This window comes from Chelonoidis abingdonii, chromosome 10 (assembly GCF_003597395.2).
Source record: "Chelonoidis abingdonii isolate Lonesome George chromosome 10, CheloAbing_2.0, whole genome shotgun sequence".
Taxonomy (NCBI): Eukaryota; Metazoa; Chordata; order Testudines; family Testudinidae; genus Chelonoidis; species Chelonoidis abingdonii.
Window position 1 is genome coordinate 65,526,231 of NC_133778.1, and position 19,401 is coordinate 65,545,631.

Genomic DNA, 19,401 nt, shown 5'->3' on the forward strand with positions numbered 1-19,401 from the left:
CAGAGCATGGGGTAAGTGGAGGTAGCTGACTCAGGGTGGGTCTGTGCCGCCTCTGCAAGTTTTAAATCTGCAGAGAGTTTGCCTACACAAAGAGAATTCTCCACTGCCAGCCTTTGACTTAGCCATTTTGCACTGCCTGAGAGATGCAGAGCAGTTGTAGCAGACCAGAGAATTTAAGCTCACAGTGCATGCCCTAGGCAGCTTGCACTGAATAACACTTTACTCTGTGAGTAGCCCAAACCATTTCAATGAGGCTTCTTTCGGTGTACATTACAAGTCAGCCTGAGCAGGCGTATCACATACTCTCCCTTTGTATTGCCATTAGAAAAGCTGATTTCCAAAGATGTACAAGGCATGACCAAGTGTCACTGCATGTATTCCAGTAGAGGGCTTGTTTTCTTTCCAATGTGGAATTAAAGCAAATTTTGAAAATGTGAAATTTATTAAATCAAAGATTTTAGTCTTTGGAGAAATTCCAATTAACTTTGCTAGACTAGGAGGCCCTAAGCAATCAGGGACTAGTAACGTAAAATATTGTTTGGGTTGCATATTTTTAATTACTACAGTTGATAGTTAAAAATTGAGAAGTCCAAAGTGTAGGTTTTGACATTAAAAGCCATAATGTTGCCATGGAGGCTAAGAGAACAAGCTGTGTTGGATGGATTGGATCCCTGGTTTTCCCTAAATGCTCTGGAAGGAGATTGAATTGTAAATACATCACCTGACCTGGTTTAATAGCTGTCAGATTAAGCAGCCATTTAGCAGGGCTGTCTTGTCATATCTCTATGTAATTAAGAAGCAGTAGCATACATATTAGAATTCATTGGATAGTGGTAAAAGAAGCCATCAAGACAGAGATTTTCTGGTATTCTGAATAAATTCTCTTAACAGAACCTTGGGGCAGGAGAATAGACAATAAGTATATGCCATAACTAAGGGCAATATAATCAGTGGATCACTGTTTAGAAACAAGCATGTGTCTATTAGAGCTGTGGGAAAGTGAAGGTGTGAAAGAAAATACCAAGTTAGGTCTTTTAAAACATGTTTGTGACAGTAATGTCTAGTTACTGCTACTTGGCCATACAACTTTTGTTTTAACCAATGGAAGCTAATCTTTGGGTTTTGTTTTAACCAATGTAAGCTAATCTTTGGTATTTTCTGTTGGAACAATTTGCAAAATTTTTCTAAACTGATAATTTGAACATGATGGCAAGTGAGGTAACATTGCACAAATTAGAGCCAATTTTGCCATCTTTTCTGCAAGTATTCTGCAAAGTGACAATTGCAGGTTTCATACAGTTCCAGAGGTCTGATTTTAATTTTCCCTGAAATTGGGGGACAGTTCAAAATATTATTTGTAAATCAAGGGAAACACAGACCTTTCTGTCAGTGAACTTTCCAGTTGCCATTTTCCATACCGCATGATTAAGCCTGAAACTAGGAATGGGCTGAACAACATCAGAAGCCTCCAACCATGGTGTCTCCACCTACCCAGAAATAATTTGCTACTTGTATATCATTCATGCACCCCATTAATTAGAATGAAAATTTATGCTCATTTCCAATCTCCCAAAAATTCCAGTTGAAACAAATGGGACCAATGTCACTTACTTGGGATGTGTGGTGGGAAGATATCAAGGTTCTGCCCTTTCCCACAGAGGCAGGCAGAACATAGCAGCTACCCTTGTTACAGGTCATGGAGCAAGGACCCTCTTACTCCCCTACCCAGGTATGCAGATCTTGCTGCTAACAATAAAAGATAAATTAATGTGTTCTGTTTAAAATACAGATTGTTTACTGGACTATTAAATAAGCAGGTCAGGGGATTTCTAAACAGCCAGCATTTTGTCATAAGATAAACCTCTTCAATAATTTCCTCCCAAAACTGTCTAATTCCTGCATACAACTTCCACATGTGCAAGTATGTTCCCTTTCCCCATAACTCTTCCAACTGAGTGCCTGCCTGGTAGCAAAAATAGAGGGATGTTATGTGAAGTCAAATGCCATCAATAGAGTGATTAATCAAAAATTTCTTTGAGCTACACAGATTGAAGATGTGTATCCCCTCTCACATATAAAGATCCATTCAGCCAGATTGATTTCTTTGTCCAAGTTTCTCTCTCATCTTTTTCTCTGGGTTGTTTTCTTAACATCTTTTTCAGTCAAAATTGTGTGTCTTGGAAAACTAAACTTTTTGTTCCAATTTGCTCCTGGATCAGCTCCTCACAAGTGGTTAAAGGTCCAGATAGAGTTGTCTTATATCCAGAGTTCATAATAAAATGTCTGACCTATAAATATTGAAAATATGGGATCTTTATGTTATTTACATGATATTGTTTTTATTTAGTGTGTTAGCATGTGTGAGCTCTGCAGGCTTCTTTTTCTATCAGAGAGGAATGCAGGATTTGGCCCTGGTTAATATCATATGGTTAAACATGAGAGAGAACAAATGGATAAGAGACAGGCCCAGATGGAAAAATATCTTGTAGCTTTTGAAGAATTAATTATCAGGACATATCACTAGAAGAAGCCGTGGAACTTAGACTACACTTACGACGTGATGGACTCCTTGCTCAGCTGTACCCAGCAGCATTTATAATGGTGGAGGTTAACCAGGGAATGTATGTGGGATGGAAATAACCACACTTGTTCCAGGCAGCAGCAACACAGTGAAGCTTTTATCTTGTTAGGAGCAAAAAGAGAGGCAGCTTGGTCCAGTGGGTAAGATGCTGAACTGGAGTCTGAGGATCTGGGTCCAACGCTGCCCAGAGGTGGGTATAAGTGGGGCAACTTGCCCCGGGCCCTGCAGAGGCCCCGTGAGCCCTGGCCTGGCAGCGGTCTGGGTCTTTGGTGGCATTTCGGGGGGAGGGGGGGTCTTCAGTGCTGCCAAAGATGTGGAGCGACTGAAGGGTCCCCCACTGCCGAAATGTTGCTGAAGACCCATACCGTTGCTGGGTGAGTACAAGTGACGCAGCTCCCCCACTTTGCCCCAGGCCCCCTGAATCCTCTGGGCAGTCCTAACTGGGTCCTGTGTGACCTTTGCCAAGTCACTTAGCCTCTCAGGAACTCATTTCCTTTCATCTCCCTTGTTTATCTTATCTGTTTAAAGTATAATATATCTTATTATGATTGTACAGCGCTAAGTTCAGTGAGGCCTTGATCTCACTTGGATCCTCTAGATGCTTCTGAAATAATAATATCAGATAGCAGTAATAATGTAAGAATCACAGTAAGACGTGATGTAGATATCTTAAATGTCTTTAACACTTATAGGGAATTTTATTTTTTCAACTTTATTAGGTCTATTATATTTCTCTGCTCTATACATATAAAACCTGTCCACCCTCCTACTGTCCTTGCAGCTAAAACACTTTTGGGTTTATCTCCCACCTTAACTAAACCCCGTTCTCTCTGGCCTCCTTTTACATATCGCTTGCTTCCAATCTACCCAGAATCCAGTACCCGAAATCATCTTCCTACCCTTCCTCTTGAACCATGTCATCTCCAATTTTATTATCCAGTTCCTGCACCTCGTCTATTGAATCAAATGTAAGATTATTGCATTAGCTATCAAGGCTCTGCATAACTCTAGCTTTGCTTCTCAGTCTCTCTGCTCATTTGATATCACATTGCACTTTATCCTCTTCACTCAACCTGTGGTGTCAGCCTCATAGTCTCTTAGATCTGCTCCCACTTTCCTTTCCTTTCTTTCCCAAGGATCCCACCCTCTTCTTCAGACACTCCACTACTTCCATGATGCCTTCACATGCAAACCCCTCTAAATATACCACTACTTCCATTTGTATTTAAACAACAAAAGAAAAAAATTCAGCTGGGTCTCCAAATGCCTCTTTTATTCTTGTTGTTCACCTGTCATTGCAGGATTGGGGTCTTAAGGACTCAAACTTAAGCACATGAAGGATGGACATTGTGCAACAACTGTGTCTTTGTATCTCATATAACATCAAGCACAATGTTGGTGTTTGACCACAAATAGTACTGCCTTTGTTTATCACATATTATTTGTATAATGTATAATATATATAATATTATATAATGTATAATGCCAATGATGCGTTAGGTTGGACTCAGTCACTAGCCTGAGCCAATGAATTTATAGCCCATGCCTCTGGGCTTAGTTTATTCTTCAACATAAAATAAACATGGAATAACATTGTAAAGTAATAGTCCTCTCTCCTGTTCTCTGCCTATCTTATAGCATCCTCCGGCATTCCACAGCTTACTAATCAGGACCTTCTCCAGTCTATGAGGGTCCCCAGGCCTCTTCACAGTCCTCTACTACATACAGGCAAGCATACTCCCAGCCCGCTGCTAGTCCCAGACTCTCTTCTGGAGCTGGAGTCTTCATTTATATCGTCCATCTGGTAACCATCAGCCCCAATCACTTGATGCTGTCCAGTTGGGTTGGCAGTCCCGACATGGCTCCAGAACACAGCTGTCTTCTCCCCACCCTCCTGGCCTAGAAGGAGGTAGACCATCCTGGTATAGGCTCTCTTGACACCCCACCTCACCCGAATGTTGTGAAGGGCCATATAACTACCTGAGTTTCAAGTTAGAAATGTATGAGCTCTTCCTGGCAACAAAGGCATGAATGTAAGTCTTGGTCAGCAAGCAGCCCAAATAAGAACTGTGTTTCAGACAATGAAACAATAGTGAAGCTACATTGTGGTTCTGTAGCCTTGGGTTGCAGTTGCCTCCCTTGCTGCTGTACCCTTCCCCCACCTGATTGTGAGAGATTGAACTAGTTTCAGATCACCTGGCTTGCCAATGGCCCACAAATTCCCTTTGCTTTCAGCAGATGGGTACAGATCCTCAAAGGAATGTAGGTTCCTTTCTTCCATTGAAAGCTAGTTCAAAGCTAGCGCAGGTATGTCTACAGGTGCTGCAGTCACACCTCCCGATTGCACTGTAGACATGCTTGAGTGAAATCAACTTTAAAGGTTCATGTTAAATGCTGCAATTATGACAGGGATATTGCATGGTGCTATGTACAGAGAATACAGATTCTTAAATAAAATAGTAAAATGTGATTGTGCTTTTAAACTGTCTTGGTTTTGGTTTTTTTTATGATCCAGATAATGATTCATTTGCTTTTTTATTTTTGGAGTGAGTAATCAGACTTACTTACTTACTTTCTAACACAACTGCCCATCCCTTATTTTATAATCATGATTTACTTTAACACATGGAGGCTAAAAACACAGAAAAAAAAATTGGGGGGGATGGACTTTTAGAGTTGGCATCAGATGAGCATAAATAAGTCCAGTCTGTGAAGAAATGTATTAATCTTCCAGTCTTACTAACAACGTTACTACTTTTCAGAATTAGAGTATGCCAGAAGTGCTAACATATTCTGTAGCATGTGACAAACCTCTGTTTTTCTTGGGATTGTACTGTTGTTGATTCCCCCAAGACAAGACACTGGACGTTTGGTGTTATCATTTCACCTTGAACATTAAATTTCAGGAGGCTCTTAAAACTAGTGGGTAGAGAGTAAATTGTTTCAGAATCCACTGACCCTCACAGCTTGCAGTGCATATTTCTATTATCTTTGATGGTGCACGCTGCTTGTCTTGTTGTTATCAATCTTAGAGTCATGCAAATTGGTCACAGACAAGTTACAAAAAAGTAATTGGAAAAATTCACTCATTATCTTAGAATAGGATTTCCTCTTATGCTAACCAGTTTAGGATCTGGGTTAGTTTTTCAGTGACGCTATAACGAATAGTCAGATTATCTTAAAGGATATGCTAACTACAATTCTGTTTGATTGTTATTGGTACCTTCCATTATTATTTGATTATTTTATTTATTTATCACACTCTAGACCAAAGTAGATGTATTAGAAATAGGTCAAAATTAAATCATTAGTTCCAACTCCTCACCCACAATTTTTGGGGAAGTTCATCTCGGAATCTTAACTTTGCACTGTGCATCTGGACCCTTGTTGATGTCCATAATTCCAGTGAAGTGAAATATAAATAATGTAAAGACTGCACGCTGATCTGTCAGTACATCTATACTGGGCAGAAATGGAACACGCTTAACGTCAAGAAAGTTTGGATTTGCTTCTACATTCAGAGTCAAACTTTGCAGCACAGATGTATCACTAAAATGTGTCCAGATCTCTTCAGGGTAAATCCAGTCCTGCTCTCCATGGCTAGATGCTGGGAAAAGGGGGCCACTGACAGTGGAACTAGAAGAAAGGTGCACATCCTCTGCATAGTCCAAAATCCAGCTCCATTCAGACACCCTGCTCTGAAATACACAGAGGCTGAGAGAAGGGTTGGAGGTATATCTGGAGATTCTAGCAGTCCATGGATCCTCTCCACCTGCACTGGTGGAAGTGATTAAGAAGGCCCAAGAGCTGCTCCAGTTATTAGCAATAGTTTAAAGAGACTTTCTCCACCCTTGCACATCTGCCTATTATCTGATGCTAACTACCTGGACTGGGTGCTGCCCACAGTAATTAGTCCTTGAAGAATATTTCATAATTTGATATTGTGAAACATTTTACAAACCATAAACAGGTATTTTGAAAGAAGGTAATTTAGCTGAGGAATCAATGACGCTGACTGAGATGCAGCAGAAGGGGGGAAAGGATTAGTGTCTCATCGAAAACATTAAAGTTAATCTTCAATTCTTCACACTAAATTGAAGTGAATTTGATTATTATCAGAATTAAATTTCTTGCTAATCCAGATTATTCCTAAAGATATGTTTAATTAAAGACAAAGATTTAATTAAACACATGCTAGATTTTGTTGGCTTGTTAAATTTGAAAATGAATAGGTTTGTCAAATAACTCTGTAATGAAATAATAGATCATGCAACATTGAGGTTCGAGTTTGATATTTACACACTTTGAAGTTTTATTCACTAAGTGGTCTATGCCCCAAATACTAAAAGGTGTGGTGAGAAGCAGTTAAAAAATAGTAATGCAATTTTCATGTGAGATAGCGTAACCTGGTTCCACCCTATGCCTTTTTCAATTTATTTTCTTATCATCATGCCTAAAAGCTGGGAAAGCATTTTAGGCACAAAGCCATTGATGAATTTATGAGAATATCACTCTGATATACTTTTAGCTATTCCTCTTCTAATAATTTTGAAAGATGCAATCAGCAAATTTTAGTGTTCAGTATATCCCTATAAAACCATAATATTAATAATTGGACATGAGCTTGTATTAAGAAAAACCCTGCAACATTCACTTAGTGAATTGTACATCAGCAATACCCACAGACTCTTCTGGAGACAGGGAAGATGTTAAAATGTATGTCATCACCCTTTTGAGTAAGTAAACGAGTGTGCCCCAAGGCCCTGCTTCTGTAAACAGTTACGCATGTGCTTAATTTTACTACTTTGAATAGTCCCAACTATTCACATTAGTAAAATTAAGAGTGTGTGTGTTTTCAGGATTGGTGTCCCAGATATGTGGTTTCTCTTATTTATTTATTTAATTTATGTTACTATAGCACTTAGGTGTGTGAGCGTGGGTAAAGTTAGCATGATACCATGATACCTGTGCTGTAATCACATCTCAGTCTGCAGTGTTGTCTACATAGTCTGCTCCAGTATTGCCAACTTTCATGAGTTTAACATGAGTCTTGTGATATTTCATGTTTTTCTTCAAGCTCCAGCTCTTGGAGGCATGTGATTAAATGAGAATCTGAGTTCTTATTTAAAAAATTGGGCAGCACCTAACACAAGGGGGTCCTGGTCCATGATTGGGGCTCCTAGACGCTACAGTAATACAGCTAATAATAATTGATTTATAATTCAGAAAGAACAATAATAAAATAAGTTTGCAGACCTCAGTTTTGCAGAATAAAGCTTGAAAATGTGACCTGAGTGCAATATAAAGTAGAACTGGCCAGGGATTTTGCAACAAAACATTTTTCAGCAGAAGTTGCTGATTGATCATGACTGAAATGTTTTTGTGGGAAAGAATTGGTTTTGACAAATTTTTCAAGTAAAAAACATTTTTGGGAAAATAAAAATTGTTGGAATGTGTGTTTCAACATTTCAGGACAAAACATTCTGGGCTTCAAGTTCTAAATGACTTTTCATTTCAAAATGTCACTTAATTCTAATAATTTTTTAAAAAAGAAAAAGTGGTCAAAATCTAAACAAAATATATTGATGTTATTAAAATGAGACATTTCGATTGACCCAAACCAAATTTATTTTCAGATTTTCAGTTTACACAAATGTTTGAGATACCACCTTTTTGTCATGATTCAGTACAGGAGAGTTTTCTGAAATCTCAAAAACTTTGCGAGACAGGAAAACCATTTCCTGCACAGTTCCAATGCACAGCTCAAAATCCAAAGAGCAAATCAAAAAGAAAACAAAATTTCATGCTTTTCTTGGGCAGGGCTCATGATTTTTGAATGCTTGGAATTTGCAATATTAGTACCCACATCTACTCTTTGCTGGGGCATTCATGCCAGGCAAACTAATTCCCAGTTCTCTTGCTCTCCAAATGGCAATTCACACTTCTATAATTATACATTCAGGAAGCAGATTAATATGTTCCTTCCATTGCAGTTAGAACTCAATTTCACTTTGAAATTCTGAGGAAGTGGATTCCATTTGATTGCATTCAGCATTCCTGATTTCAGTTGCTGGAGCTGTTTGAAAGGAGCACATTGCCAGATTAGCTGATGATCAGTGTCAGCTGGTTGCAAGATACATTACAGGTAGTTTTATCCATTGTTGCTGTGTATTAGACACACTTACTTTATAATATTATGCAGCATGGCAATGTCCAAAAAATAATATGCATTAAATTCATTTTTCAGCCTTCAGTTGTCCTAGGAAAATACATTACTCTTCTTACTATAATCATAGCCATGGGCTAGTCTGTGGCCTGGGTTGGGTGGCTGAACAAAGGGGAGTAAAGCACCAACTTACTCAGTTGTGCCAGCTACTAGAATCACAAGTGGGCGTGAAGAGCATGTCAGGAGAATTATGTTGCACTAGGGACTTTAGAGCTGGCACAACATATTCCCTCCCATCCCACCACCACCACCACCACCCCCGCCGCCAAATAGCAAAAAAATGGGAGGCAGATCCTGACTTCTACAGTCATGGGCTGCTCCTGGGGCACCATACCAGTGCTCTGACCCTTGTTCAGGGCTTGTCACAAAGCCATGATTGAGTCCAATGTTAGCAATTTTCATGTTAAGGTTACTACTAATTGATTTTAGTGCTAATGTTTTTGTAATTATGTTCTAACTGCTTTGCTATACTAGCAGATATGAACATTTTCATTCAAAGGTCTTGTTTTCAAGGGATGGAATATGGTCAACTGATGTATAAAAATAAATTCTCTCAGATGAACCACAGTGTGAAAAGTCTTAAACCCAATGACTCTGGGGTTTTGGTCTTCTATATATTTGTAAGAAATCTGCATGGAGTAATTTCTTTGGCTTCAAACACTTTTTATGAGCCCCTATAACTCAAAAATGACACCAGATGAATTATAAAAAGTGCTCAAAGTTACAGACTGGGTCTGAATGACTGAACTTAATGGTGATTTATACTAAGGTATTTCTACAACATCAAGCATGAACACATTATTCTTTTGAGACTAAATCCTGCACAACATTGCACAGACCCACCAGTGGAGGAGATGATTTAGAACAGCATGTTTAGTCTAGGTGATTGATTTAGTTCTGCAAGGTCCTAGATTTAAATCTTGTTTAATTTGTTAATATCTGTATTGCACTCAGTGTCATGGGTAACACAATTTCATCGTTTTTAGCTAACAAATAAAGTCATCCCTAGCTGCTGGACATGGGTAGAGGGTGGGCACAGATCCCCAGCAGCTCCACTCCTCATGTGCAATAGGAAGTAAGAATTTCCTGTGGGGCAAGATAGGCACAGATTTCACAGCGGTTGGAGTCTGAGATCAAGAGTAATGAAGAGGAAATGGGAATACGTGATAAGAGGTTATGTGAGGCTGTTTGTGGGAATGTTTGAAGGATGAAAAGAGGGCTGGTTGGGTGGTCAGGGCAGACAGGGATGGGGCACTTTATTAGATAATAATGAGTAAGAATGAATGACCATGTGATCAGTGGAACCAACAACTGGATGTTCCTTGTGAGATATTTTCTTATGTGCAGTGTGTTTAATTCAATTAGCAACACATACTAAATAGTAGTAACAAGATTAAAGACCTTTTCATGGTTCAGTTATAAAAGTAGTTCTTAATCCTGCATGCTGACTGACAGTGCAGTATTTAAACGAAAGCTTTTCACTACAGCATCCAGCCATAAAAGATGTTTTCACAATTTGAAACAGAAACAACCTAAAAGGTAAGAAAAAAAGAAATACAAGTAATATTTTGTCCTTGTTATTGTTCTACAATAATGGACAAGATTGATCTAGGTGTTCAAAGAAACCTAAATGAAATAAGATCATTTTTCCAAGTTCTTTTAGCCAGTTAAAAACATATCTTTATACACTGGAAGTAATGCTACATATTGGACCCACACCCATTTACACTGCCTGAGGATTTGTCTTGGCATAAATAAATGCTTTTAACTGGCTAAAAGAAAAACCATTTGGCAAAATGATCTTATTTCACCTAGGCTTCCTTAAATAATTAAGTAGGTTACCTTTTTTTTTTTTTTGTAATATACATTGACTACAGAGCCCGTCATTACCTTCTTCAGAAAGTTGGCATCATTAAAATTCTTATTCCATATCTTCTCCAAGCTTAAAGTTGGGTCACATTTTTCAGGTTCAGAAAGATTCTGAACTGCATCCAATTTCAGTTCTTCAAATATAGATGTAATTACTGGTCAATACTTTTGGATAATTTATATAGCTGCTGAAACCATAAAAGATTTCATCAATTATTTTTACTTGAAGTTTGAATTCACATAGTATTTTGAATTTCTGACCATGAAGTAACTTTGTCCCAAGTCACCCTTTGTCCCTGATAAGAACTAAAACATGCTTCAGTGCTCCTGGTATGAAACTCTTCAGCTTTATTGCTTATAACGTAGAAATCCTGATATAGATATCATTAAATATCAATAAATGTCTGTAGTTTAAAGATGATTAGGGAAATCTGTTTCAACTGATAATTGGGAAGGGGAGAGGAAAGCAGTGATAAGGTCAAGAATACTTAACCTTAGATTGGTATTATTCCCACAAGCAGACATATGATAAATACCTGGGCCTTTTAGATGATCTATGGAAATTAAGCAGCCCAGTGCTGCTTTTACTGCAATTAAGCAGCCCAGTGTTGTAACCTGAGTGCATATCGAAGAGATGTTAGCACCAAAACTTATATTGTGTATTGTTTATGTATTGCTATGTTATCTGCATTTTCCTGCCTGCAAAGCTATTATGGTGCGTGTATGTTCTTATGAATTGTTTTGTTGTTATTATTTATTATTATTGTGTGCTTGGCAAATGCATACATGGCTATGGCACTTTAAAGATAAACAAGACAATAAGCCCTTAGGAATTTACAATTAGGACAAATCATGAATGTTGACATCGGGTGAGAGGAGGGATGAGGGATAACAAAAAAATTAAATGATTGGGAAAATCCACTTGGCAGAAGCATTATTACAGGAATTCACATCAGCTGTGATTCTCCATTTTCCTTTCCTTTTTGTTAGTTTGTTTACTTTTACTGGTGTGTGTTTGTTGTAACATCAGGTGGGAAAGAGGGAGTAGATAGTGCCAATGAAGAGGTCAGGGATAGCACATTCCAAAAGAACTGTGTTTCAAGGAAGAATATGATAGGAGAGGAGAAGATCCCCATCTGACAAGGGAAAGGAAGTAGTATTGTATTCTGTTCTACAGAAGTTCTTATATCATGCTTATCACCATGCTATGTGAGTGCCTTTCAGGAGTCAGTTAAATAATGTGACTTACATCTGTCACATGTTTGTTCTCTCATACTTTTCCCAGGTGGAGAAGTATATGTAGTAGAGTGTCTTATTTTGTTTGTTTTTTAACTAAATATGCACATTGCTATTTATGTTAGAGACGCCAACATCAAATAAATGTGTCTTTCCCTTGGTATGAAAGGTGATGAGGGTTGCAATGGTCATTAGTTCCTCAGGGAGTTCATTCCATAGTCTTGGACCAGCCCTTGAAAAAGTTCTGTCTCCTACACAGATGAGCTTTTTCCTTGTAGAGAGTTCCACTGTGCCAGAGAAACAGAGTGGTTAATTATGGTCTTCATTTCAGACCTTTAGGTAAATTTGTAGATATCTTGGCCCAGGCTGGGGAGCACTTTGAAGTAAAGGACTAATATAAGAACATAAGAACGACCGTACCGGGTCAGACCAAAGGTCCCTCTAGCCCAGTATCTGTCTACTGACAGTGGCCAATGCCAGGTGCCCCAGAGGGAGTGAACCTAACAGGCAATGATCAAGTGATCTCTCTCCTGCCATCCATCTCCATCCTCTGACAAATAGAGGCTAGGGACACCATTCCTTACCCATCCTTGCTAATAGCCATTTATGGACTTAACCACCATGAATTTATCCAATTCTCTTTTAATAATTTATCCAGTTCTCTGTTAAAGATCTATATGAGATCATCATCCAAACTGATTCAAAATTCTCTGGGAAGCTAGAGTAGAGAGTAGAGGACAGGTTTGATGCTTTGCTCGGAGAAGTGCTGGACTGTTCTGCATTAGCTGAAGTACATAGTGCTATACTTAAGGTTGTGTCACTGCTTCCTTTATAAACCCTTATCTTTACTATCAGGTTCACTGCCCCTCCTGTTTTTTCTCTCTTGGTCTTTCTTTTCTCTCTTCCCTCTTCCTTGCACCTCTTAGTGCTCTAACATTCTTAACTTCAAACTTAGACTCTGATTACATCAAAAATGGGGAGACCCTTCTGCCCCTTCCCAGGTGTTCACCCACTGGCTCCTTCCTCTAATTCTTAGAAACACCAGAATAGACCAGGAGGCAATTGTAAGTTGTAAATATCACTTTGGTTTACGATTGAAAACAGCAAGGGCATGAGACTGAATGAGGTGAAAACAGCCTCAAAACTCACTGTTATCAGAGCAAAGTATAAGACTCACTTCTGTTTCCCTGAAATGTCACTACAACAAAAGAACTAAGATACAAGAGAAGGGACTGGCCATTTCTGCAGGCTTCAGAAAGGTGGGCCAGTCTCTCCAGGTGGTTCACGGCCCCTGCCAGACAACAACAGCTTTCTGATCTCCTCAGAAGAATCTCATTTCTAAGAAAAAGTGCTGGGGTTGGCTGGGAGGAAGCAAGGGAAGATACTGTAAAAAGACAGATGTAGGCCTCTTCCTGCTCCTCCTCCCTCGATTCGGTTAAATCCAGGACATGTTAGAATGCTCTATATTTTAGCATTGAAGGAGGAGAACCACTGACCACTTAAGGTGGTTGTAGATTTCTCCCTTTTCATTGCTGCTGGGACAAATTGTTGGCGGAAGATATCTTATTTGAAGTTCAAATTGCAGTCACTTGCCAAAAGATTCTAATATCTGTCTGTGTCCTCACTGGTTCCTTGCCACTGAAGAGTGAGGAATGAAAATAATGGAGAGAAGAAGAAAAGAGGGGAAGAAAACATCTTCCCAAACATCTACAAAGAAAAAATAAGGAAACCAGACTTGACAATAGGAGGGCCATTATTATGATGTGCTTTGTGTAAGATGTTCAAATACCAGTGAGGTGCATGGTATAAGAGCATAGAGAGAATCAAACAGTACTCAGTTCCTTGGTCTGATTCTTATTTCACTTAATTCCCATCTTACACCAATGATGTATATCTGTAATTTATATTTGTAATCTGTACCTATACAGCTATATCTATTTTCATAGATGGAAATAAAGATATTTGTTCTGGATAAAAATGGGACTAACAAAATGTTTCATAATCTATTCAATTGTTAAATATATAATTAAATGTTAAATTAATAACATATGACTTTTTAGCCTCTTTACAGTGCTGGTTCTGGAGAGTGTGAGAAAATTTGCAAAAGGGAGTAGAAATATTTGGGTTGGCATAATAGTTAAAAAGAAAGGATTTAGAGCCACAAGAATGTTAAAAGTTTCTTAGAAATTGGTAATACAGTACCAGAAAATCTAAAGAGATCTTCAATGAAAATGATGATGAATTATTCTTTAGGCTGTTCTGAAACCATAGAAATTGTATTTCTATCACTGGCATGAAAACATTCATTTATGTTTACCAACATGTTATTTCCCCCCGTTATCTCTTTTACCTAATCTAGATTTATATTTTTGAAAATAACATCTACTATCAACCTGATGTAAAGAGTAGCTCATTGCGACTGACATCCTCAGGAAAAGAAGGAATCATTTTTAATGGAATCGCAGACTGGCTCTATGAAGGTAAGGTGGATAAATATAGCTGTTTATTAATACGGGAAGAGATTCTTGTACAAAACCTGCAGGAGAAAACTATTCATTCCAGTGTCTGAAGCTATTTTGCTTTTTCTCTTCCTATTTTCTTGCAAAATTGCCTTCAGATCTTTGCCTTAGCTCATATTTTATATTGATTCATTTGCATATAGTTATATTTTCTAGAATAGGGGAGGGTCCCCAGAGTGTGGCTAAAGAGCAATGAAAAAGCCCCGCAGCCCAAGCCCCACAAGACTGAGTCGGCTTGCATGGTCCAGACGCAGTTGTCTAGTTGCTGTGCAGACATACCCTTATGCTTCTTTGAAAACCCGAGCTCAAATGGACTTGGAAATAAGAATGGTAATTTACATTCTATAGAGGTTTAAATGCCTGTATTGAAAAGATTAGCCACCTCAGGTTTTAATGGATTCCATTAATGTTTTGTAGGTATTTTAATAGGTCAGTGAAGTTCAAAACCAGGGAGAAGAGCATCTTTAGCATGGAAGATCATTTTAAATGCACTTGAGAAACTGGAAATCTAATATGATTGCATATAAATTGGTGTATTTAACCATATAAAGTTAATTAAATCTGAAAGAACAGCTCACCTTGTCTCTAAAACAAAGTATTGCTTGGGTCACATTCATGATTATTCAAAATTTTGCTAGGCAACTTTGGGCCAAATTCTGCTAACCTTAGGGTGAGTTGCACATAAATCACAAGACGGTAGCCTGTGTGATATGCTCTGAATTGGGGGGGAAGTGTTGAGTTGCACTGTGCAAAAGATCATTCTGAATGACTCCTGGAGATCTCCAGATTCACACTGTTCCCCTTTACAAAGTGCAGTATATTCCTTCCCACCTTCCACCCCAGGCAGCTGACCAGCTCCACTGTTCAGCACATTGGGCAGACAAAGTTATGGCTCTGCCAATTCTCTAGTCTTTCCTGGGCAGCATTCATCCCTGGAGAGTAATTAGAGGTCAACCTGACATTTATTTAGGTCATATGAGAGGGAGAGGAATCCTCCACCTAATGACTAGGTGAAGTCTAGCATAAGAGAAGCCCTGGTAAAGTCAGTTGGACTCTACTAAACATTGGTAAAGGTTACTCAAATATACTTACTTGTGGGTAGTGTAGTAGTGAGTGAAACAATTCACAAGATTAAGAGATAGCATTGTAGGATTAGTGAAACTGGGGAAAAGAAAGAGTCAGGTTTCAGGGGGGACTGTGGTGAAGTTGCTAACAGACCAACTTTGGCGCTCTGGCATGTTACACTGGTCAAGATCTCTTTCCTATGACTGTGCCCGCCTGCCACATCACTTATGGCTAAGGAAACACTCAGTATAAGTAAGGATTACAGAATCTGGTGCTTAGATAATAGAGAATGTATAGGAGATTCTAGTGCTATTGTAGATCCTTATGGCAAAGCCCCACCTATTGTTAAGACCAGATACTGTAAGAGAAATAAATATGTTAAAATTACCTGAGTATATTGACTGCAAAGGGGCTTGGTATTTGTAGTATTTGTGTACAGTAACTAAAGAGAAACAAGACCAATTTCTGTCATTTATGCCATGCCAATGCGACATTTTTTTCAATTTCAACTCGATTGTGCATATCAGAAAATTATCTGTTATAAAAAAGTTTGGTGTGCATTTTTAGAAACAATTTTTTTATGAAAGATAAATAAAATTGTTAACAGTACAAATTACTTTCTTACATAAGCATTAAAAAACAGGGTAAGAAATAAAAATGATAAGGAAGAGAAGTAACTAGTTGAAAATGCACATATTAATGTTACATTTCCCACTGATACTCTACCTGATCTTTACACATGTCTATGTAAAATAGTATGTGCATGCACATACATGTGTCCATGCTTTGAATGTGCACTGTAAGATTCCCAGAGCTGCCCAGAGGATTCAGGGGGCCTGGGGTCTTCTGCCGAATTGCCACCGAAGACCCAGCACTTCGGCGGCAAGTCCTGGGGCGGAAGGACCCCCCGCCACGGGTCTTGAGGGCACTTCGGAGGTCATGCTGGAGCGGAAGGATCCCTGCCGCCGAACTGCTGCTGAAGACCTGGAGCAGGAGAAGCTCCAGGGGCCCGGGCCCCGCAAGAGTTTTCCGGGGCCCCTGGAGCAAGTGAAGGACCCTGCTCCAGGGGCCCTGAAAAACTCTCGTGGGGGCCCCTGCGGGGCCCAGGGCAAATTGCCCCACTTGCCCCCCCTCTGGGCGGCCCTGAAAATTCCAGCACCTGTGTGCTCAGAGGTGTTAGAATTTCCATTCACAAAACTCGCTGGGACATACACTCATATGACAGTTTGCACCAGAAAATACATGTTTGTATCCATATGTGCAATTTATCATGCAAGTGCATATGTAGGGTTGGAAATCAGGCCCATTAACCTCTCCAAAAAACATGGAGGTTGATTTTCAGCAAGGCCACAACTTTTCTTCTGTTTGAATATGAAGGAAGCCAGACACACTGATGCAGAGATCCTGTATTTCCAGTTTACTGTTTCAGTTGCTCCTCGTTAAGCCCTGTCAGGACAGCCACTGGAAGCCACTTTGTGAGGGGCTCCCCCACCACAGAGGGGGCTCTCTGGATCAGGTAATATCCACCAAAGGTTATACAGCATTGGGGGATGGGGGAGCCTTGGCCTGTGAGCTCTGTGTGGCCTCTGTCAAGCGATTCCACCCATTCTCAGGCTGTCCAATCCTTGCCCCATAGCTGTGTTGCCGGTCCTGCTTCCAGAGAGTGGTCTCCATGGATTCCTAGGAATAGGCTATGGTGGAATGGAAGAAGCTGTTCCCCTCTCCCGCACACACCATCTCTTTAACAGTTGTGAGAGGGGGGTTTTCTAGGCACAAATCTTCAGAGCATATTGTGGCATTCTGACTCTTTTCTTCTTTCCTAGGTAACTTGTTAATTTAAGCAGTACTTTGCAAGCAATAGATATAGATGAAATACTGTGTGGTGGCATCAGGCATATAGCTGATTGAATACTGCACAATTATATTAATGGACATTCAAAAAGCAGCTCATTTTGACTTTATTTGTGTACTTTTTCATTTGGAATTCACAAATACTCATGTTGCTGGGCTTTGGTTTACAGAAGTATTTGGGAGTGGCTGTTCTTTGTGTGAATATCCTTATTTAAATTCAAACAGTGGTGTTTTAGAACAAACAAAAATGTTTGCTATATGAATGTTTATCATTCATTATCTGTTATTTTCCTGTGGAAAAAGGTTTCAGTTATCCAGTCAGGGAGCAGAAAGAATATTCTGTAATTCAGGCAATCGATCACATGTGAACAGCAATTAGTGAATATTCTGAGTGGACAGCTTGTGAATACTCCAAATTTCGGTTTCCAGACACACAGCTGAACTTTGTGTACAACACAGTGTTCATGGAAAAAGTACAAATAGTAAATTAGCTAGTTAAACAAAATCAAAGTCTGATCACAGACTAAAAGTAAAAGAGCTAAATTAGTCAGATCTAGTGCTGGACAGGAACTAGATTTTTCATTTGGCTAGGAATTTGGTAATTTAAAAAAAGAAAGAAAGAAATCTATTTCAAAACAGAATACCCTCCACCTACATCAAAATTTCTTGCAAAATGGGATTCAATAAAACTGAAGGTTTTCCCCAAATTAAAGAATAAAACATAAATACCTGGATAGAATGATACGAGTGCTAAAAATGCCTTTAAATGCCTTTAAATTCTATTGATGCAAATCATTTACAAAAGAATTAAAAAATGGATAGAATAATATTAGAGCTAAATATAAGGAAATAATAATCATCTCACTTATGCAGGTAATTCCATTGATATAATTGGGAATTCTCATCTGAGTAAAAACTCGTAATTTAGCCTATAATGGTCCTTAATATTCAGGCAATTCAGTCCAAGATAATTTTCAGTATTTCTTTATAATTACAATAGCTGCATTGCAACAAAGCATAGAAATTATATAAAATGCAAATGAATGAGTTGGTAATCTGAATCACACAATAGTTACTTCTATGAATTTCCAACAATATGCATCTGTTTCAGAGGAGCTTCTTCACTCTCACGTTGCCCACTGGTGGTCCCCGGATGGAGAAAGGTTGGCATTCCTGATGATAAATGACACTTTGGTACCAAACATGGTTATTCCTCGGTTTACTGGAGGTCTGTATCCCAAAGGAAAGCACTATCCATATCCTAAGGTAAGTAAAGTCTAAGTGCAATCTACAGCCCTTTTGCACGGTTCAGTGAACCGACTGATAGCATTCTGCATTACTGAAGGACTGTTTCTACATAGTAAATGAAGCTGCTTGTGTTGATGTGGCAGTACAGGGAATAGCATTCAGAGTTATGCTATTTCAAATAGGGTTGTAAAGCTTTTTGCTAGACAGAAACCATTAGGTCAGAATGGGACATGCAGTCTGTTTCATGCTAATTTATGATTGGTATATGCTACAGCTTTTAAATGAAGAATGAAATGATCAGAAGGAGTCAAGAAAAAGTGCTGCCAGAATTGCCTTTGAACAGCACAGAGTAGCTGCAGGCTGCAGTGAGTGTTTAGCTGCATTTATATAGATGAAGCATAACAGTTTTCTGATAATACAGAGTATCATAGTATCTGACTGCTACTTTTCATCAAATGATGGTATTATTAACACGGGTGAGAGGCCTTGGTTGGATAAAATAGGCAATGATATGAGCCTTCCCCAAGTCTTTAAACTGAACAGAACCAAACCTTTCAGAGAGGTTCAAAAACCTGGATAAGGAGCACCCGTCTTTTGTGATGAGAAGAGATCTGCAGGTCTAAACGTGACACTCTCTGACACCAGAATTAGAATCCTCCTAATTTTCTGTTTGCTTCCCATAAACCCTCCCTCACTTTATATATATATATGTTGTGACAAAGTTCCTCCTCTACCATGGTGGGTCCTGTGCTTATTGGCGGATTTGCTCACCTCAGTGATCTTCCCCTCTTGTGGAACCCACAGTC

The 19,401-nt window shown here is 39.0% G+C and overlaps 1 protein-coding gene across 1 annotated transcript in view; it reads left to right on the forward strand.

Moving 5' to 3' along the window:
• DPP10 (dipeptidyl peptidase like 10) overlaps positions 1-19,401 on the forward strand; it is a 442,364-nt gene that overhangs the window by 363,939 nt on the left and 59,024 nt on the right. The window contains exons 8-9 of the mRNA XM_075069831.1: positions 14,272-14,392; positions 18,459-18,617. Of these exons, the coding sequence (XP_074925932.1) occupies positions 14,272-14,392; positions 18,459-18,617 (280 nt within the window). The remainder of the gene's footprint in view (positions 1-14,271; positions 14,393-18,458; positions 18,618-19,401) is intronic.